At 42.0% G+C, this 23,399-nt stretch overlaps 1 protein-coding gene across 1 annotated transcript; it reads right to left on the reverse strand.

The window, feature by feature from the left end:
- Window positions 1–208: 208 nt before the first annotated feature.
- ppap2d (phosphatidic acid phosphatase type 2D) lies at window positions 209–16,951 on the reverse strand. Its single transcript, XM_018704596.2, has 6 exons — window positions 16,097–16,951; window positions 4,579–4,736; window positions 4,119–4,405; window positions 3,927–3,984; window positions 2,052–2,228; window positions 209–1,825 (listed from the first exon to the last, which is right to left on the reverse strand). Exons 1-6 carry the CDS (start codon window positions 16,302–16,304, stop codon window positions 1,721–1,723), a joined length of 993 nt encoding a protein of 330 aa, XP_018560112.1. The 5' UTR covers window positions 16,305–16,951; the 3' UTR covers window positions 209–1,720.
- Window positions 16,952–23,399: the final 6,448 nt, after the last annotated feature.

Raw genomic sequence — 23,399 nt, forward strand, 5'->3', positions numbered from 1 at the left:
CTGTATGCTGAGTGACTTACAAATGGCTAAATACCTTACCTTAACAACTCTGCCTCTGAGAAGCCAGAGACATCCAAGATGACATTAAAAATTATATCATTGTGACATTGAGATTAATTATGTGTGTCTGGCAGGCATGAGAGAGACTGCGGTAAATTACTTTTCAGCTTGCTGACACTAAAAATAATAGAGGGCAGAAGAGGTTAAAAACATTCAACATTCATTTTATTGGTTTGGTTTTTTTTGATTACAGTGGTTATTTCTGCCTTTCTGGCATTCACAGACAAAACAGACACATAACAATAACTGGGAACACAAAAAATATAGCTTTCCAATAATATCTGTGGCTCAGTCTAGTAGTTACAACAGATACAATAGTAAGTCTCCGTACCTGATCAACACAAATGTAAATACAAACATTTAACATAAACATGTAAAAACTGTCCAAAACTGGAACTAATACTTTTGAAATTCTGGTTTATAAAATGACATACCTATTTACATTCAATTTGAATAATTATCATTTCAAGAAAAAAACAAACAAAAAAAAAAACAAAGAAAATATAGTGTATGAGTCAGACATTAACAAATATAAACACTGATTATTCAAACTTGTGATAAAATATATAATATTGATTATAATTAGAAGGTTCCATTATGTACGTTCAAGTGCTATTAATAAAGATGCACAGGAGGGTTGCTGGGGTCACACAACCACATTGGCTCTCCTGTCAGAGTGGCATAAATCAAGGTGCAGCTCAGAGATTGGAGTCCAGGGGCAAAAGGCAAAGGTTAAAAATTCAGTCAAACCTCCACCTCTGAGACACAGTCAAAGTGGTTAGTACAGAAAAGTGGCAGCGAAGGGGAGGGGAAGTTACCTGATTCCTCCCCATCACTGCCTCGGTTACTCCAAAGAAAGATAACATTGTAGTACAGCACAAATACTGCTTTTTTTTCTTTGCTTACATACAGGTTATTGTTAGGTCATAGTGATGTAGGGCAGTCTGATTAGAGACAGTGACACGTCGGGCCACTGAAGGTAAAAACAGTTAGAAGTTGATGCCAGTGCTTGTTCCTTATCACTGCCAGTTCTGTCACTTTGTACAGAGCTGTCTTTACATCTGAGGTCTGATGGTCTCAGTTCACAGCTGCTGGGTAATGTTTTCCAAGCTGAGCAGAGGATCAAAACCAAAGAGGAGGCGGGCGTTTTCTCCTCTCTCACCCAAGACCAAAGAGTGACCAGTTTTGCTTTGAAAGCTAATCAAACGCACTGACCAAATGCCTCCATCACAGAGGAAAACAAGTTCAAACTGGCAACTATATTAGCAGCTTCTAAAAATCCTCTTGAAAAATAGACATTTTTACTCTTTTTTTTCATATATAAAAAAATATCTGTAATATTACTATGCAGTTCTTTTCACTGGACGGGTTTGACTCACAGTCATATGTGCTTTTTGTATTTCACATGTGTGAGTGTGTGAACATGTTAGATTACTGTGTGAATGTGTGTTTTGTATGTGTATCAGTGTGCCCAAAAGAGCAAGCATGTGTAGATTGTACTCACTTCACTCCTCTCATCACTTTTAATTTATCCCTCTCTTAGAATAATTCCCTTTTTCTCTTGTCTAAGCTGCTCACCTGTGCTATCTGACATTCTCCCTGTCTTTCTGCAGTCCATCGTCTCTTATCATCTGGTTCCTAGAGTGATTGCATTTGCCTGCTAACAGACAGTTTGCTGGCTGGACAGGGGACTCTCCAGGGACATGCTGGTGGGAGACAGGTCTGGACGGGCGCACGGCTTAAACATGGAGGAGATGTAGAAGGCCTGCAGGCACAGACACCAAACATGTCAGGAAATATACACAGACCACACACACTGTCAATCATCCTCTGTTTATAAACACTGAGAGAGATCAGAGTGGGGAAATTGAGTGAGAGAGCCTATTGTTTAAGCTAACTCAAGTCAACAGAGAGCAGAGAGAAACAAATCCTGTGAAGACAGAGATAACTGTTGTTCAAGACTATTTAGACAAAAGTGATTTTCAACATACCACCCAGTACGCGGTGAGCCCTCCTTGGATGAAACCTGTGAGGACATCGGTTGGGTGGTGACGGTAGTCAGAGATGCGACTCAGGCCAGTGTAGATAGCGATCATCACTAAGAGGAATTGTACTAGTGGGCGCAACAACCGAGCTCCTCGCCATGACAACCGTGCCTGCAGGTAGAACTGTAAAAAAGTATACAAATATTGCTGTTAGATTGTTACTGATTGTATAACCACAACAGACAAGTGAATGCATGCATATGTGGGATCCTGCGTGTTAATGTATACCCTATAAACATAAACTGATAATTATGTCTAATGATTCAAGTCCTACACACACAAGGGAAACATGGACATCCACTCAGTCTGCAACCCGGAGGGGAAGCAGAAGCTTGGCACGAGTCCATTAACACTATCTACACCCCATTTCCTCCTTTTGTTCATCCTCATCTCCTGCATCAGCGCTAGAGTGCAGAATGGATGTTTGTGTCTGTAAAAAAAAAAAATGGGGTCACAGGGTGAGCATGATGCAGATGCAGAGCTCTCTTTATGAGGTGACTGGAGGTCTGTCTGGGCCCGTCAACCACTGGGGAGAACGTGGCCTACATTCCTGCACTGGGGCCGACCCTCGCCTGGTCCCTCTTTTCCTCTCCTATCCCGCCTGAGAGAAGGTGTCACCGTTCCTGCCTTAAACACAAGCAGCTGGCCACGGTGCGGGTGGCATGTAGCTACAGGTTTGACACATTCTCTCCAGGTTGTCTACAGTCTGCTGAAACACAAGCCAGCAGCAAACTTGCATGCAAGGCTGTGTATTTGTGTCTGCAGTGTGTGGTGTGTGTGTGTGTGTGTATGAGTGTGGAGAAACAATGGAGTGTGATGTGGATAGGAGAGAAAACAGATAACAAACACTGAGGCCCTTGTTTTTCTCAGACCACTTCTTCAGTTCAGTTCTCTTATTCACTCTCCCCCTACTCATCCTTGTCTATCTCTTTCTTTTCAGAGAAGAGCTGCTTTTCATTTAGACCTCTATGGTACACAAGTGCAAGTGGGAGGGGCAGTGATTTTCTTGTCTCCTCTCTTTGAATTTTCCACAGTGCCATCTTCACTTCATTTTATTCATTTTAGCTTTACACGCCAAAATATTTAAGCCACCTAAAACTATAATTTAAGGGTTAATGAAGGGGGAATACCTGAGGAATATGAATATTTCATAGGTAATAATGTGCTTTTGTCTCCCTCTAACTGCCATTTCTCTCCCACAATGTGCCCATGACTAGTGGGCAGTGTGAGAGAAAGAGAAAGAGAAAGATGAAGAGATGGGGGTGGCTGGGGGGGGGGGGGTTTAGAGGGTGTCTATTGCTGAAAGAAGCCTGTCGATCTCTCAGCAGGCATATTCAGCCCTCCACCCCCTCCTCTAAATGAGACCCACAACAAGGCCTCCTCTGTCTGCGTAGTCTCTTCATCTATTCATGTTCCCCGTGGAAAACATTCTCCCTCATTCTCTAACCATCCCCCACCCCCTCCACCCCCTCCCTGTCTTTCTGTCTCACCAGCTCTTTCAGTTTGAAGCGGGATGCCTTTGGAGGACTGCTGCTCTCAAAGATCCCCTCCCTTACGATCAGGAAGTGTGAATGTATTTAACAGCACATGCCTTGGTGGGTGTTGGTGCATGTTTAATTAGCTTATCTGGTTAATAGTTGCACACAGTGTCCTTGGCCTCTAGGGATCTAATAACTGAAATGAAAGCAAGAGCTGTAATATTCTCTCAAAACTGTAAACACAATACCAAAAACTGTAATTATACACCACAGGCTCAGGTGTATGTGAAGGTCACATTCCAGATGTGTTAGTGGGGGTGTGTGTAAAGCAAAAGCGACTTACTGCCAGGTAGAGCATGGTGTACATTGCAAAGGAAGCATGGCCAGAAAAGAAAGACTTCCTGAAAGAGAAGATCAATAAAAGATGCAGAAGGTTACACATTTACTATATGAGTCACATTACTGTATACCCCACCCTTAGTAAATACACAGAAACACTTCAAAGGAAAATCTTTCATGCACACACACCACACACCTTGCTTCCTCCACCAACTTCTGATTAGGCTGCCTGCAGACGACCTGGGACACGTAGGTGCCCTCAGCGCAGTTGATGGACGCATAGGTGATGTTACAGACAGACAGGAAGTTGGGCCGCAGGCGCCCCACGCTTAGTTTGGCCATATTGGTGAGAGACTGACCCACACAGCAACCGAACAGGAAACTTCCCAGCTCCTTATACAGGCATGACACATAACGGTTTCGAACAAAAGCCCGTGAGTGTACACCTCGGAAACGCACCCGGTAGCATTCGCCCAGTGCGATCTGAAAGAGAAACCAGACAGAGAAAGTCATACCACACTGCTGCACTAATACTGAAAGAGTGAAACTATGTTTGTTTTGCTCTTAAAACAAACACACGCTTCATTTCTCCATATTAAAGTGATGGCTGAACTTTAACTCACTGTGCTATTACTCAACAGGTATCACTGTCTTACCGTTAGGCCAGTGATGGCTATACCACCAGCGATGAGCAGGCTGTCAGGGATGGCCTCTTTCTCCAAGTAGGGATAGGTGATGCTGGAGTCTCCACAGAAAAAGCCTCGTCTGTAAGGAGTCACTGCCTTCAACTCGCACGCAAAGAATGGGATGGAGGCTGATGAAATGTGGAAGGGAAAGGGAGGGGAGGCAGACAAAAACAAAAGATGGCTTGATGAATGTCTGTGAGTATATGGTCCGTGCAACAAGGATCACAGAGACAGTGAGATACAGAGATAGTAGGTACCAGTGACTAACATAAAGGTGGCCTTCTCCTGCCTCCCAGGAGAATGTCATGAGATACAACATGCTTTCCAGATTCCCGGGGGATCAAGCATTCCACACATAGCTGCTTCCACCAGAGGAGCAGGGAGAAGGAGAGATGATGGACATCAAAAGACAGACAAGGCACGGGTATGGGAATGATATTGAAGAATTAATATGAGGAAGGAGGAAGAAGATATTAAGAGAGCATGTTACAGAGAAAGTTTCAGTGTGCCAAAGGTAGACAATAAACCCAGTGTAGGAAGGGCAGGGTATTGTTTAACAATGACACTTTGTTCCAGTGGAAAGCAGCAACTTCTGGTTTAATCCATCTAATCTTACATTAACAACTGTCCCACATATGTATTCAGTACACTTCCTGGCTGGACATTAATCTGTATCAGGTGAAACCTGGTCAAGGTCTGACTCACTTAAGCAAACAAACCTCACAGCCTGACAGTGAAGGTTCACTGGGTAAAAGTTGTGCAACATTTTAATGTGGGCAAAATGGGAGATGGCCTTTGTATCCCCACAAACGAGGGCTGAGCTGCAAAGCCTTTATTCTGTGTGTACTAATAGCCAACAACCCAGTAAAGGCCTGCTCAGCCCGCTCCATTTCTCTGTCCCTTATCCCATGTCCCCTTGTCACCCCATGGAATGCAGCAAGAACATGGGACTAATCATTAACCTCTGTGCCTCTCCCTGTCATCCCAGGCCTGCTGGTTGGCTGGAACGCACCCAGGCCAAAACACTGCTCCTGCCAGGGAATCTCTCAGACTACGTGACTGAGTAGTGCACAGGATACACAGTCAAAATCAGGCCAAAAGGAACAACATACAAATACGCACTCAAACACACAAACAATGGCAAGCAAACATGTTTTTGAGCACAATAAATCAGTATTATTTAGCTAACAAAAGACAGGGCATGAATACCTGACCTAGGTGACTATGTCCACATTGGCTCTGTTTCAGTTTTAGTTATTATTCTGTTTGTTTGCTATCACAACCCACACTTACACCCATACCACTCTTGGAAACTCACTGAACTGATAAACCAGAGTAATAATCTACAGATTTGAGGCTATCAGCACAGAAACACATAAAGAGGCAACTCTCTACTGCTATGTGACTGTACTGTACCTGAGATAGAGCCAGACTGGATTACGAACATGATACTGTTGTCAAAAATGAGCATTAATGACCTCTGTAGTCAAAGTCATGCTGCCCTGACAGAAAGACAAAACACAGATAAAAACCAGCTCACTTCCATTTATTTTAAAATGGGCCTGAGTAAGGAAGTGAGGGAGGGAGAGGGAGAGGGAAACACGTTGTAGGCAGATAGCAGAGGCTGTGACGCCAACAAAAGAGCAAGAGAGATAGGAAACACCTCTCATCTGACCCAAATCTCTCACTCGTCTCATTCAGTTGCCACATTCACAGGCGTCTCCTCACACACCTACATAAATTCAGTACAGTCACGCACTGATGTACGTCAAGTCACAAACACATAAACACACGGGTGCTATCTATTTGTTGGAATTCTGTTGTGGTGTCGTTGGGATTCCTACCCTTATAAAAAAGTGACAGATGCATCTAGTGAAACCACTGGATTATTAATATGACTTTGTTATGCTCATACATACTTAAATACAATCCAATGACATAACCCCTGCCATCTGTGGTCAAATCTTATTGTGTGAATCTTCTAATGTTGGATTTTGAGGACACTGTGTTGCCACCACAGAAGTAGTGTTGTACCACATTATACTGAAAGGTGCAAGGTATACTTCATATCTTTAGGAACAGTAATATTACAGAAAACAGTTTACTTGAAGTCATTCTGATTAGTTTGTATTAGCTAAGATGGTTGGAGAATTAGATAAACATTTTTTCATATCCTGTATGAGGGTTTCCTGGTTCATTTCTGCCATCTGCATAAAATGCACACACATCTCTTAATCTCCTAATCGTACTTGTAATCCCCTTATCTGTGTGTATTGTACCTTGGTGGAGAAATGCAGAGATATGGCCAGGTTCATCTCTGGTTTAAAATGAGTGGGTGTGGATGTTTTTCATCTGGTTAAAATGCAATACACTCCATTTTAAACATGTTTTGAATGATAACAATTAAAAAAACACATCTAACACACAGTCAACATTTGCAGTTTGTTGGCTTGACGAGTCTCCTGGTGTCCATGATGTGTTTATCTGAGTAACAGGAAATGGAACAGAATGACTGCACCACAGACTAGTGTGTGTGTGTGTGTGTGTGTGGTTGTATGTGTCACTATAATGAAGCAAAACAACAAAATAAGAATAGAATAGAATTTTAACTTTAACATTGAAAGTAATATTTAAGGATGACATACTGACCATTGATTGGAACATGAAAGTTTACATTTACTGACTATATAATCACTGGTAGTTCTTATTATACATAAATAAAGCAGCTTTTTTCACTGGGTCTTTTTTAATAATATTTTTGTGTGTTCAAATGTTGCGGCATAAAGTACAGTGTTTAACATTGATTCTGCCATAAAATAACCGTTTTGCGTGTAAGTATTTTATAGGAAAGAGAGATCCATACCATCCATTAACAGACTTCCTATGTGTCCTCATGAGATTCCACAATATAGCCAGTCCTCTCCCAATAATCAATAATTAGCCACATTGACAGACAGATAATGGACAATCTCCATTAAGGCCCAAACACTCTGAGTTACAGTAGGAACATGCACCTCTTAAGGGATCATTTTCAATATATATGGAGGTCTGATGGGAACCATGAAGTGCTGAGCCAGTTAGCAGCATATTCTATTACCTCAGGCCCGCCAGTACTGATGGCTTGCCTTGTTTTCCCATTTTTGCATGAAGTCCATGGACAGACACGGCACCAGTTGCCATGAACCAAAGGTCACGCCAGTGTGGCAAAGCTGTTTACAAAGCTTCTCAATAAAATAAATCCACCAAATTATCTCAGCCTGAGTAGCACATAAGTGAGTAGTTATTCTCGGTTCTGTACAATAAATAAAATACAAAACAACAGTGAAACCACATGGAAACTGGAATCTGCACAATCCCATACAAATTACAAGCTCCTTTGTCACAGTCCGCTTCTATGCTTTACAACTACATTAAAACAGTTTTCACAACAAGACACAAAAACACTCCAGAGACCCTCACATCATCTGTCAGGCAGCTGTGAGCAAACCTCTGCACCTGGCCAAGACATGCTCAAAAGAGAGCCAGCCCAGGAAGGCCTGCGAGGGGACCCAAAAGGAGGCGGAGGAGTGGGTCGGCTCAAACAGCAAGGCCAGAATGTGCTGCTCGCTGGGCCTGACACTCAAAGCAGGAATGCTTTCAAATAGTCAAAAGGGACAGAAAGAAAGGAGGGGGGAGAAGAAGAGAGGGAGGGAGGAAGGAGAAGAGGAGGAATGAGAGCAGAGGGGATATGTGCCTCACTCTGAGAAACTTTTCTGGTTCTAATTTACACATCTATGACCACAGCCCAGAATGAGCTCACTGTGAGAGCAGAATAACAACAACCAAAAGCAAGAAATAAAAAAACCCTATGGAGAAAGTGATTAAAGGCAGAGTGCAAAGAAAAGAGGGCAGATGATAGTTATTTAGTGACATGCTTAAAGGTCATATTGCTTAACACCTACTAATCAATAGAAAAACTGAGAACTAGGCCAAAACACATGGCCAAAAGGCTAGAAAATTGACAAATGGGGGTGAGGGCAGTAATACTGGGGTGAGAGAAAACTGGAGAGATGGAGCCAAGAGAGATGCTGCAGGGTTCCTCTATGGAGAACAGCAGACGGAGGCGATTAGCGGTGGTTCTGGAATGTGAGGGTCAGAGATCTGGGCTCTGCTGGGACCCGCTCTGTAAACACCACCCCGCCTCAACCAGCAGAATACCCCCAAATACACATACAGACTCAACACACTCACATACACATAAAAACCACACTTGGATGCAAACAAACCAAAACCCGCAGCCACACAGACTAACAGACAACCAAACAAACCGCAAAAGAGCCACTAGCACCAGGGAAAAAAACTAACCAACCAAATGAACCACACTAGGACCAGAAAACCACATGAAATCAAACAACCCTAAAGACGTGCATTGAGGCAAACAGCCCATTCACTATTACAGGCCTAAACAAACTCCTGTGGATGCTGCTGCAGTAGGACAATCAGCTTGAGCATCCCTAATAGATTAGCATGACACACAGCCTAAAGCTATATCTAAGGCACAATAATTGCCATCTGTGTCATCACACCCGATAATATTTGACTGTACAGGCCTAGTTCTACATTTGCCCTTTGATAGAACTGGAGGACAGACAATTAGTGACCTGTCAACACAGGTCCATCTGGCCTGCAGCTTATACTGGGCTGAGCCTGGGCTGTAGCCCAGCTTGCTACAGCACCCTTCAGGGGTGGTCCACCCTCGCATGGGCCTCTCACCAGCTTGCATGTGCCAGTGTTTTCCCAACAAAATTTTAAGCTGCTTGTTTACTTTCAAGTCAACCTCGCTTAGAAAAAAAACAAAAAACCAAAAAGCTTGTGAACTGAATTGTGAAGTGTCGTAATATGAATCTTTGCGAGCATGATAATCCCTGGTAACAACATTATGAAAAGCAGTGTGACAGCCTGTCTAACATGCTCATAAAAAGCGGTCTGCAGTTGGGCTGGGTGGGCTTGTATAATTATTTGTGCAATAATGACTTTAACTGCATAAAGCTGTCTCTATAAGCCTGCAGTGATCTGCTCTTTCATCTAATCACCACTCAGTCTGCGTCAGGTATTTTGAGGGCAAAGCTGATTCTTTTATGTCTCACCTGATATAAAAAAGTCTTTGTTTAAACAGGCGGTGCGGGAAGAGACTACGCACCACCACACAAGCTCAAGCACACAAAAGAATGAATACACACACGCGTGCACGCACACATACACCACTCTAAGGTAGATAACACTTAAACAGGGGGTAAAGTCATTCGCACCAGGGCTGTGATTATGATTGGCAACCATAAACTCAACAAACCCAATTAAAGTACTGTGAGTGTCCTAGGAGGCGGTTCTTCCCGTTCTTCCTTGGTGGCCCAGTCCAGGTAGGGCAAGTGACGGCCCCCTGCGCTGACACACACCCATTCCGTTTCCCATAATTTGCTGGATTTGTGCTGAAAGACTCATCTGTTTTGTCTGCCCTGATGACAGCACAAAGAGATTAATCAGTGGAGAACAAAGAGGGGCTGAGGAGCCACAGCAGCTCTGAATCTTTGTTAACCATCTGCTATCATCAGCATCTGCTGCAGCTGGACTCCATACAACCTCCTTAAGAAGACAACCACTGCTTCATTTATCATGGCACATTACTCTTCCACCCCCAACCCTACTTGCAAAATATGCAATTGTAAGCTATAGCAGGCCTTTTCCCTTTGCCCACAGTATTAGTATTAAAAACAGCTAATATCATATTTAATTGATGCAGTTTTTTTCTGTTTTTAAAGGCATATGGTGCACGTATCTACATCATATACAGTGGGAAAAACACAGCTTCCAAAAAGGCCCAGAGACAAACAGTGAGACAAGTGAAAGTACCTTTGTTGCCAAAAATGCAAATATTTTTTGAAGCAAAATCAACAAAAATACAAAAACCAAAAGAAGTGTAAGTAAAATAATATAATGGTTTTTGTGAGCAAGGAGCTGCCTATATGTTGCTTCACCTTCCACAATAACACCAGGAGAGTTCCTGCTCGCCCCTTCCAGTGTTACTGTTGCCGCTGGCCAGTGGAGACATGCCTCCCACAGCTGCTTCTGTTCTCTCCACACTTCACTGACCTGTTTCCTGGAGCCCAGCTCTGGATCTCAGGGCATGAGTGGTGAGGTCTGAAGTGGGCTGTCTGTCTGACTGTCTGATTCAGCAGGAACATAAAGGACCCGCCACAGTGGTATGTACCTTCAAAACTTTAAAGTGGGCTCTCTGGTGCTTTTTGCGGTGAGGAGGTAAGGGTGTGCGCAGTGAGGTGAGGGCTGCCAGTCTGCGACGCGAGAATGAAACAAGTCTGTGGTTTAGACTGCAGGGGAAGTGTTTGGCATGAAGCGGCCTGATTGTGGCAGTAATGTATGTATGGAAAAAGTTGAGGGCTGCAGGGCTGTTTTGTCAGTGTGTTTTGGTTTTGCAGAGGAACATGCAGTTGGAGAAACTTCAGAGAGGAACTTGAGGGGATGAAGGGAGGGAAGACTTCAGCAGGTGAGATGTGACACAATGATAAAATGTTCCTGATGATGTGAAACCATGCCACGGCGCCAAGGGGGGGCTGTCTAAGTCTTCGACGATAGGGAGACAGACAGAGGAGGACGAGTCATTAGTTCTGACAGCCGCAAAGGCGGGGCTACAGGCTGTATTCAGATCCAGGTAGATACTTTGATGGTAAGCCTCTCCAGACCCATTCTAGCTAATGAGCATTGAGGATTAGAGCACTACTCACATCTTTATTCACTCATTACAGCTAATACCTATGGACCACCCTGGGCACTTATGGAACCATCGTCAAGGAGAAGATTGCAGCTGTCTCATTAAAAGTTAATTTGAAGCTATTTGCTGTCTGAACCCTTCCTATCTTTCTCTGAGTACAACTTCCTCACTTGGACATAAACACACAGCTGTGGATAAAATCCCTCAGGCGCCCCTGGGTCTGACCTCTGACCCCTACTGTAGGCCCTCAACCCCTTCTCTCTTTCCACCCTCTGCCTCCCTGGGGCTGTTCTCTCATTCAGGCTCTTGCTTGCCCCTCAGCCTTCAGGCGACTGAGACATCTCTGAGGCCTGAGCTGGCTGTGGTGTGCTAATGGGTGAGGGGAGATGTACTGACAGCAAAGTACAGTGAATGCAAGCATGTAGTCTGTCTAAGGAAGGGAGTTGCTAATGGATTCCTAAACCTCTGCAGTGCTTTCAAATGGGAAGGAGATGCATTAATACACTAATGGAGAGCAAGCGAAATCACTTCTTCCACTAGCTAATGATTTGACTGTACCATTTTTAATGGTGCTCCATCTGTCAGCCGCACATTGACGCCAATGTGTTTCATAACTTTGGCGTGTGTTTGATCATGGCCTAAAATGTGCAGCAAAACAGCACCGGCGAATATGTCAACAAACAGCACGCACATGGCAGCTGTAGTAGGGTGTCCGCATTAGCAGTCGCAATGACGCATACACACACAAACACCCACACCCACTCTTTTACTCATAAGCACGCACACACATATAAATACACACACAAAGGAGAAAATGAAATATTCCTGGCTCGGTACACACCAACATGCTGTGACGTGTCTCACTCACTTGGCAGCTTTCTCTGTCAAAAGAGAAGAACCAGGAATCCTCCAACATAAACCCGCCACCCGCCCAAAACACACACACAGACGTAAAGCACGCGCACACACACACACACACACACACACACACACACACACACACACACACACACACACACACACACACCTCTCTAAGTTGCTGGAACACCTTCAGTCCCAAAATAGAGACAGTCTGAAGAAAAGAGGAGGCAAAAAAAGAAGGGGGCAAAAGCAGAGATAGGCTGGAAAGACGGGGCCCTTTCAGAATTCAGATCACTCAGGTAGATACCGATCCTCTCATCCTGGCATGCTGCTTCACGTCTAGAACAAAAAACACACTCACACACAACAGTGATGAACTGATTCCAGCTTTCTATTTCCAAAGTATTCAAAAACTAGTTTTGTTTTTACTACTGAATCAAACACTTTCTTTTTTTTAAATAGATACATCTACAACATTTATTACCATAGTGAATAATTTTTTTGTTACTGTATTAGTTTATTCCTGCCTAACAACCTCTGTATGTTAACTATTTCACAATTAACCCCTAGAAGAGGGTCAAGGCTAGTGGCAACTGTAATCTTCCTCTAAGCTGTATGAGCTAATAGTGGGTGCCACTTCCAATCATTTCCCAATTACTCTTAAGAGCAGCAATAACTGACTTTATTGGGGTGGTGACAGAGTAAGGACCACCTGTGCAGAAGAGAAATAGCAGTGCAGGCTGGGAGGCCTGTCCCTGCATGCTTGGTAGATATGACAAACACCCGACACCTCCTGACCTCTGGGTGGCTGGACACTAGATCTTAGGTGCAGCCACAGGGCGCAGATTCTGTCGGCTCACTTCTGGTCAAACCCCTCCAGCCCTACCAGGAATACATGCACGCACTTCAACAAACAAGCAAACACTTGAACAGATTCAGGCATTTGCATTCTGCAGCCTACATGGAGCTCACTGACACTGAGCTGAACCAGAACAATCCATCTCTGTGAAGCATCTATGGTGTGCGTGTCAGAACAGCCCCATAATTCAACACTGCCTTACTACTGAGGTAAAACAACATTAGACAAGCCCGGTGTTGAGTAAGAGCATGATCAGGTAACCTGAGTCAAAGCCTCACTTAAAGTCCTCAAGATCCCAGCATTTTACATAAAGATTTATGTCATCACTTTAAATGTGAAGTAAACATTAAGACACATGGAGAGGCTAGGAAGACCTCAGAACACTGTGGACTCCCTCTTCAGCTGATAAGATAATGAGGAAGGATGCTTCAGGGAAAAATTCCACAGTTACAGTGGTGAATGAGTCCCTTTACAGAGTGAATAATGCCGGCGGGTCAACCGTCTGAGGAAATCTGATGATGCCATTTTTAAGGGAAAATTGGGTTAGTCAGAGATAAGAGGATTTAGTTAAATGAAGGGCCCGATTCACTTCCAATAAGTGATGGCATTCAGCGCCAAATGCCCACAGATGAGTCAAGGTCAGGGCTCTGCTGATAACTGCCATGATGGTTGACAGAGATAAGCATGATGCAGTCAGACAGCCTGGACTCTGTGAGTAACCTAATAGCTAATAAACTCTACCCGTGCAACAGTGCATCATATTGTATTCTATCATTCAGCATTATGCTCTCATTTCAGTATTCATCACGTGTTGTTTATTAGGTTATGGTGTGGTTATTGATCTGCGATGACAACTCCTGCGTTTGATAAAACTGTAAAGCACTGTTTTTGTTTGAAACTGTATCAGAAACATATCAAGGGATCAAATTAAACTATTTTATCTATTAGCTATTTTATTCTTCTTTTTTTTTAAGTATATTTCAGTCTGAGGACCTACTGACTCTCTGAATCATCACAGTTGTGTCCACCTTGACGCTCAGTGACTCAGTGTTAAGAGGAGGGGTCAGGGCACACAATTCAGTGAGAGAGCCAGTGGTGTGCTCGGTGCGTGTCTAAGGAAGGGAACTGAGAGAGACTATTTCCTCCATCGTGCTGACTGATGCTGAGTCGCCAGACACTTCCTATACACTGAACAAAGCTTCTGAGCAGTATGCAGAGCAAACAGCTAATAGCATACCTGCAGGGGTGAAGAATAACACAGCAATGAAACTAACTGCCTCACACTGTTTGCCGAACTACTTCCTATGCTTTAACTGCCGGCAACATTGAGACCTGTCAGGCTGCCTAGACGGGTTCCGCCTCTCTCGTGCCGCCGGTCCAAATAAGCACTCACTCACTCTCCCTCACACACACACACACACACTCACACACACACAAACAAACATTGATGCTCCCTTCCGTATCACAGTCATGTGAGATGACGACATGAAACTTATGAAATTACATTTTGTCCAGCTCCTCAGAATGTATGCCACCATCAGGCGTTTAGAGGAGTTTAGGTGATTCCCCACGAGACTAAACAGAGGTGGAAAGTAATTAAGTATGTTTACTGATGTCCAGGTAAAATTCTGAGGTACTGGCACTTCACAGAAGTGTTCCCATGCTGTCAGCCTTTGATGCTACAACATTTAAGTTAGAGATACTGTTCTTTTCCCTCCCCAGTGTTTCTCTAATATCTATAGTCAACAGATTCTTAGCAGATTAAAATTACACACGCAGACATCTCCTACCATGTGATACATTGCTGTGGGTTAAACTCCCAAACACATGAGTCAGTTATACCAAGCACCTCAACACTGTCAACATGTTGGTGTTCTAACAATATGAAAGAAAGTCCTTTAACTTGTGTAGTAATAATTAAGTAATTTGGGAAATAATCAGCAGATTAACAAACGATAATGAAAATAATCACCATTTGCAGCCTCATTGGATGTTGCCAATTATGATTCATCTGACAGTTGTGAATATCTATAAACTGTTTGCCATTATCAACAAAAAAGACTAAACAAGACAAGATGACTCTTCTCCATTGTAAATTGAAAACTTTGGGGAGTTGAGACTGCTGGTAAACAAACTTTAAGTAAAAGTAATACGTTATTATTTTGTACAATAAAATATGAAAACACTCTAACTGATGGATTACTTCATAATAAAAACAATCATTATTTGTCACAATTATCTTATTAAATCCAATTTGTGTGTGTGGAGACTCATTTTGACCACTCCTGCATTATCATTATGTCACTTTCCCCTGAGTTGTTGTCCACATGTTGTTGCACTGATGTTTCTAACTCTCCTCGTGAAAGCTGTTGGGTAATTTTCCAGCCGAGCACTATAAATTGTTTGTGTCTGACATCCAGTAATTCCTGCAGCGAGAGAGACTAAAGCACTCAGAAAGAAGAGGTAATTTTCGGCACGAGAACACAAGCACGGGGGCATGTTTTTATCAGAATTCCCACGTTCTTCTCCCGGGAACTTTGAGGGTTACCATGGGAACAGATGAATTCCCGGGACAACTCTGCTCCTGCCAGCTGAGTGAGCCCCCCCAAAAAACTCCTCCATCCCTGTCTCCCCTCTCTCTTGCCCCCACGTGCACCAAGGGGACCAAACTGAAAGTTTTCTGCCCCTTTGAACAGTTTCCATTTGACTTCTGGAAAAATGCTTTGCAGCTTCGTTAACTTGAACAAATCCCCATCCAATGTGATTTTTCCCTCCTGAAAAACCAGCTTCGCTTAACCTCCTTATAACCTCTAAAAAAGTCAACATTTCCAGGACTGATGTTGACATGCGTGCAATAAAAAAGAGAAGAACAAGAGAAATTAACAGGTATGTGGGTATTTTCAAAAGATAATAACTGTACAAGCTTTAAAACTGAAGCAACCGAAGAAGTGTTTACCTAGGGTCAAAACCATTAATGTAAAGTAAGTAAACACACAAATTCTTACCGACAAAAAGACATATTACATCCAAACCGACAAGCATCTTCCTCTTGGTGCAAAACGAGCTCTCCTCGGTCTGGGTGAGGAAATGCTTCCCAGCTCCGTTCTCCTTTCCTTCCCCGGCTCCTCCGCTGTCAGCTAACCGCAGCGGGAGCTCCGCGTCTCGGGGCAGCGTGTTGCTGTGGTGGGTGCCGGTGGAGTTCAACTTTTGCATGTCTTTAGCTAAATAAGTTACTAACAACTTGTCCTTTTTTTGAAAAAAGAGAAAAAGTAGTTGCAATTAGTCCGTTCTTTTCCTTGCAACTGGCTGGTGAATGATGGAAACTTCCCAAACTTTTCAATCCGTCCGTCGTCGGTGCAACAAATCCATGTCAACGAAGGTTTGACAGCAGCAGGTCAACAACCAGCCAACCAACCCGCTAGTTGTGGTTAGGGTTTCGCGTTTGTCATTTAAAAAAAGCGAAAGTGCAGAGAAAAAGAAAGGTGGGAGCTAATTGGAAATAGGAGGGACAACAAACATCCGAGTGAACTCGCTTAAACTTCACAACAAACTTCTGAGTGGGAGCGTGGTGTACTATGAGCCCAGCGTTCACGTTTGTGTCAAACCAGCACGAATGGAAAAACAACTGGTTCATGAACTTTCAAAATAAAGTTCTTGTCCGTTTAATGTTGGTCCGGTAACCGTGAAGCGGCGAGTTTGGTTGAAAAATCGTATTATTTCCGGTGTTGTTCGGTTTGACTTGACGCGGCTGCTGTTCTGAAAACCTCCGCGGTAAAATCAACGAAAATCAATGTGTGTAAATATCAGGCTGGAGCTCAAAACACGGTCGATCCACCTGACAGACGTCTGTCCAATGCCTGGTTCACTTCACTGAGATATCTCCTGTTTTATTCAACTGGCCCACCCATGTGAGGACACGTCCCACATCCAACTTCAGCCCCTCTCCAGACTAATAACACATATTTAAGGATATTTTGTTTTCGTTTGCACAAATCCTACAGAGGTGAAACATCTGCAAAAATGTCCAAATTTCCACAATGTCGATAATTATGAATGACAGTTTAGCCTAATTGTGGCTTAACTTAACACACAAAGTGTTATCCTTTATTTAGATACTTTTAAAAATAAAGAAATATTTTTTGTTGTTCCATTTGTGCCCCTATACATGCAAGACTGCCTGGTTAATTGATTTTTCCATTGTATTGACTCCTGCTGTTTGACTGTCTGCCAGTTCATTAAACAGACAGACAAAACACAATCTAGACACATGATATACAGTAGTCTTTTCCTTAGGAAACTTGCTTATGAAAGCCTATGTCTCTTAAATTTGTCACATATAGTTGCATAGACAGTTTGATTTCTCAGGGATCAACTCCTGGTAATTGTTAATGCCTACGGTCATCTGTGTGTTTTAGACTGGAGGTTTCCTGCCACCTTGTGGAAAGACAGAGGGACAGCTCTCAATCATTTCTTAGCATTTTGACACCATAGAGACAGTGGCTGCTGTTGTTTATTGAATTGAGGATTATTTTGATTATCAGTGAATCTGACAACTAATTAATTAATAATTACCGTTAGGTGTATAAAATGTCCTAATATTCTCTTTACCGTCATGAAATAGAAAATTTGAGAAGGCTGGAGCAAGAGGATTTTTAAGCATTTTGCATTATTGTATATCAAAACTGTTGGCAATTAAATTTGCTGTTTACAAAATATTGATCAAATAATCATCTCAGATCTAAATGTAGTACCTACTCTCATCTCTTCTTGCTTTGTTTCTTTTGTGGAAATGAGGAGAGAAAATAAATGGAAAACCGACTTTATTACTCTACCATGCATTTGAAATTGGATTTATAAACAAATATTAATAAATGGTCATCTGAGATTTAAAAGTGAATTTAACATTTCATGGAAAATGGAAAAATAAAACCCTATAATCTAAAAACTGAAAATGAAAATGAAAATAGGAGATATCTATTTTTTTACTCCTCAGTTTTCAAATGTTTTATGTCCATCTGCTTTTGTAACTTTTATTTAATGTGTTGTATGCAAAGTGTAACATACCAAACCAACTTTAGGACTACAAGGTATTTGTCTAACTTACTGTCATGGTCAGAGGGAATATGTAACTACACGTCTGTCTGTGCATCACATACCTGCAGCTGACAGTAAAAGCCCCCAGCAGAACTGGTTTTGTGTCTTATCTTCAGATTTCCTTTTTCATTTCCATGTAAAACTGAGAAAATGCACGGCAATATCTACACAAACCCTCAGTCAGAAAAAGGAAAGTGACACAGGAAAAGGAGGAAATGAAAATAAAACACGTAATGCAGGTCATTTCCTATTTTGTTTTTCTATTAAGTTTTTATACACACTACTGATATATTTATAGCTACTAGTGCCATTTTTAATGATGACAGGAAGAATTATATATATCATGTACTTATGAACATATTTGTAAACATGTGCCTTTTCCACAGGTGTATTTTTACCTGTGGCTTCTCTTTGGGGAATCCTTCGTTGACGTAATAAAGATAGTGAAATACCAGGTGCTTTTTAGTACGGTGCATACAGTGTCATAGTTCTGCGTTTACAATAGGTTGAGATCCAGGACAAAGCGTATTGTAATTAGCTGTAGCTGTGACATTTTCTAATCTTCTTTAATATCCTGTCGCACTGGTTTGTGCATTATTGATTAACATCCACTAGATGGCTGTAAGTCATCATTTAATGGTGAGAAAATCAGAGGAAGTAAACATACTGAATATCAACAGTAGTAATTGAACAGTGGATCTAAAATGGCTGGAGTCTGATGATTGTGTGTCATTGCTTGCAGGAAATTCTGATCTAATGTTCCATCCGTCCTTTATATTTTGTGTCACTGCCCTTGTTTCCACTATTAATTTATCCCATTGTCACAAATATCCATCCTCACCCACATCAATTGTGTTGGCGCAAAGGCCATTTTGAAATATTTGTAACATTTCCTCTGTGCCTCTCAAATGAAATTATGATTCACTTGGCATCAAACCATTTGGTCAGGCTTTGGTTTGGAAAGTATTACATCACTCCAAAATGCAGAACTAGGCTGCAAACACTGCTGAATCGATTTTATTTCCCTCTACACTTCCACCATGTTTGTCATCACAGGACAAGAGCCACTAGGGATTTCTCACATGCTTCAAACGTGCATATGGCTGGATGCTGCTGCCTGACCTTTTGCTTTCCTCCTTCCAATTAAAATGATATATTCTTCCAGTCATTATTTGATCATGACACAATTCTACTGAAGTCAATAACATGTATGGACATGTTATTTGTTATTGTGTTACCTGACCATTGCCACTCATATAGGTAGCCTGCCACGGGTACCATTTTGTCTTCGCGTCTTGTATGTAGTCTGATGACACATACCTGAAACAAAGCCCATCCTGTTTTGCTGCCATGAAACTTTCCCCCAGCACAGTACAAACGGAGAAAGTGAAACCGTGCTTGCTGACCTCAACCAGAAATTAGTTGCAGGTGGGAATTTTCAAGAAGCGCAAATAGTAAACAACATATCATGACATTTTGTGACTTCCACTACTAATTTGACTGTGACATTTTGTTCAAAGCAATTTCCTCCATAAACATGTTGTGTCAGATGAGATCATAATAATGATGCTGAGGAGTTAATTGTTTGATTTCATGTAAATACATGATTAACCACATATTGAAGAAGTACAATTTTGTATGTGAGGTTCACAAAAAACAGTATCAGCTTTTACACAGTGTAATATGCAGTGGCTTCTCAACCACAAATGTCCATAAATTTCACCCATGTTTATTTTCATACTTAATTTTATCTCTATAGTTTCTGGTCTTATCCTTTTCCCCAAAGATTTTAATGGAAAAATCTGAGAAAATGCTGGCAAAATCTAGCACCCCAGGTTGAAAACTTAAATAATTCAATGCTAAAATTATAAATTACATTTAATCAAATCTTTCTCACATTCTCTACATTATCTTGCTCAAGAATAATTTTAAGTATGTGAAGTAGTTTTATTCTACCATGTATAATATAAAGACGTGTAGAGAGAAAAAAAGGGGAAACTGGGAGCAAAAACAGCAAAGCAATGACTTTCAGTGTTAACAAACACTAATGTAAAAAAAAAAAGGATCATAAACTCTTCATAAAGTCTCATCATAAATAAGGAACTGGCCAATTGATTTTGAAATGATTTTATGTCACAGTTCTTCGTTCCTTCCTTCGCTCCCTGGTAGTAAGTCTTGTTCCTTCTTTTTGTGTGAGTTGCGGTGAGTTAAAGCAAAGGGCCAGCCCCAGAGATGCAGATACAATCTGGGCTTGCTATGCTTGCCTTTACTAACATACAGGGGAAAGTACCATCTGGATTCCTTTTTTGTGCTATAGATACTCAGAGCACAGCAGAACACAGTCAGACATCAAAACGTCCTCATCATACGCACTCAGGAAGCGAACACACACACACACACTTTGGTGCACACAGCAGAGGAAACTCAGGACCGTGTACAGTCGTCAAACTCTTAACAATAGTCTTCCTGCTCTCCCCAGGCTCAGGCAGCTCTGAGCACTGCCGTTGGACTGACGATGCCACAGCACAGCCAGCATTCCCTGATCCATGTCCTCCTGTTGTGGACCACCATCCTCTCTGTTATCCAAGTTTCCTTCATCATCTTCTTCTTCACAGCTGGACATCATGGCCCGGTGAGACAGACTTGAATTTACAGAATGTTTAAGTGTGTTATGGTCACTAATGATGACATACAAACTTTACATTGTAAACTTGTAATATCTTTTATAGCCCTCTCACTTTTGAATGAGTAAGACAGTGTATAGGAGATGAGTGTAAGATCTGGTATGTTAAAATACCTGAGAAGTGCATCTGGTCTTTCTTGTGGTTTTGACAGTAGCACAGCTGGTGAGAAAGACACCTGCTTGTGGCCTAGAGCTGCTTACTCCTGTCAGACCCCTGTCATTACTCCCTTGTCTGTTTTAGATCATTTCACTGAGATGATTCAAAACGACACAACAATAATGGAGTATTATGGGAGTAATTTATAGATGTTAGAAGTGTAGCATCGTAGCTCCCTAATAACCAAATGTGTTTAAGTGTTTGGAATAAATATTTTACAGGAGAATGCTTCTGATAGACAGTGCTTTATATCCAGCTTTTTTATTTAGCACCTACAGTTGGGTCAAACGTAATTCGCCGGCACTTACAACTCTCTTATAAGATTTATTATGAGCATATTTTGTGCTTCTGTTTCCTTCTCCAGTCTCAGAACAGTAGCGCTGTAGAACCAGGGCGCACACTGAAAATCCAGGTAGACAGCACACCTGCGGTAAGATAAGCACAGCTTCAGTGTGCTTTTACTGTTGACCTGACTGTTGTCTTTTATATTATGAATACAAATGTTCTTGGTGATTAAGATGTCATGCTATTTTCTTTTAGGTTTTTTTATTTTATTTTATTTTATTTTTTATTTTATTATGTTTTTGCAACCCCAATATTCCCAACACACAAATCCTGCAGCTTGGGCAGATTGATCTCAGATTACTTCCATTTCTTGTGTGTTACTTCTGTCAGACAGTCTAACCGCTCTCCTCATCTCTTGGAGGAAGCACAGTGACGTCATTGCCACATTCGGGGAAATGCCACTAAACTGAACTGTTGTCTCTTCTTTTTCCTTCTGAAGATAGTGCATGATCTATGCTGTTCTCACTTTTAAGGTGGAGGCACTTGTCTCATCACTGAGTTAGAAAAGAAACAAACAAACGTCTATGTTGCTGTGTGTCACTGTGGGAGCCATTAGGTGACACCACACCTAATGTTAATAGTTTGAGATTAATAAGAACTCTTCCTTTTTCCAACAGCCTCTCTCCCGGAAGGAGCTTCGCTTGGGCATGGGCAAAATGCTCACCTTTGAGAACCGAGGTACTGAGGCTATTGATGTTAAGCTGTCCTATTTTGAGTATTTCCATACCCCAGAACTTTTGACAAGGGTTGTAACAATGTGTACACAATGAGTCAGGCCACAATTCACAAGCTGTTGGAAATACAAATAACGTCCCGTTCAGAGGGAATGTGTAATTCCAGCACGTACATTTTAATCACGTGTATTTTCATCTGTTATCGTGATACAAGTTCAAGTTTGATCAAACGTTTGATTCTCATGAAATTGTCACGCAACACAGGATATTCAGAATACAATTCTAAGAAATCAAATACACGGCTAATAGCAGTTTTTCTGTCACCCACAGGCAACAAGAAATGGGTTGCAAATAAACCAGATTCAAACCTGATCTCAGAGGGAGAAGTTCTGGCCATAAAGAAGGATGGATATTACTTCATTAATCTTCAGGTGACAGTGTGTGACACTGTGTGTATGAATAACCACACTGTCCTTCTAGGAGAAGAAAAGTGAACGATCCACAACACTGCTGCTGGGTTGGACTAATACAAAGTCATGCACCACAGGCCTCCTTGGCAAGGTAGTGTGGCTGTCTGCTGGATCCACCCTGGAGGTCATTATCAACCCAACACCCGAATGTATTAAGTCAGATGAATCTCTAACCCACCTGGATATCATCTATATTGAGGCTTAGATGCAGCTCTGATACAATACATGTCTGTATTCTAAATCCTTGGCATGTTCGAGGGCATCTATCCAGCCCTGCACGACCCAATGACCCCGGTCTGATGCAAAGATGGTAGATTGTGCTTGTTGTTCTCTTGTTAGCAAACAGACCTGACTTCCTGCAGTCAGAGAGGTGGTTGAGTCACAGAGAACGGATGAAAGAACTGGATTCAACATTGTGTTTTACCCACAGGCTGGGTAACAACCTCACCCCTTTAAATTCTGGTCTACCACAAAAAAGAAAATCCACCCCAACAGAATTTACATTTATTCAGTGTCCAATTATTCTGGTCAGTAAAGTGAATACACCATATAGCAGCTCCAGGTGGTCTAGGGTTGATGTCATCACTACAAATCTGTTTCTCTGCTGTTGTGCTCAAATTCAAACTTTAAAACTCAGTACTATGGAAAAGTACACTGTAGGTCTGGGGGTGGGAGGGTGGGGTAAGGGGTGTCATATAACATGGATTAGAAATGCAAAGCTGGATTGTTCTCATTGCTTCTAAAATAGCAGTGATCAAAGAGCACATTTTTCAGTCAGTGAAGCCAATATTCTGAGTGAACCAGTCTTACTAGATTGTTTAAAATTGATTTCCTTACTGGAGTCTCTTACATTTAAAATATATAATGGTTGACTCCAAGAATGTA

The sequence above is a fragment of the Lates calcarifer genome, linkage group LG11, assembly GCF_001640805.2.
Source record: "Lates calcarifer isolate ASB-BC8 linkage group LG11, TLL_Latcal_v3, whole genome shotgun sequence".
NCBI lineage: Eukaryota > Metazoa > Chordata > Actinopteri > Centropomidae > Lates > Lates calcarifer.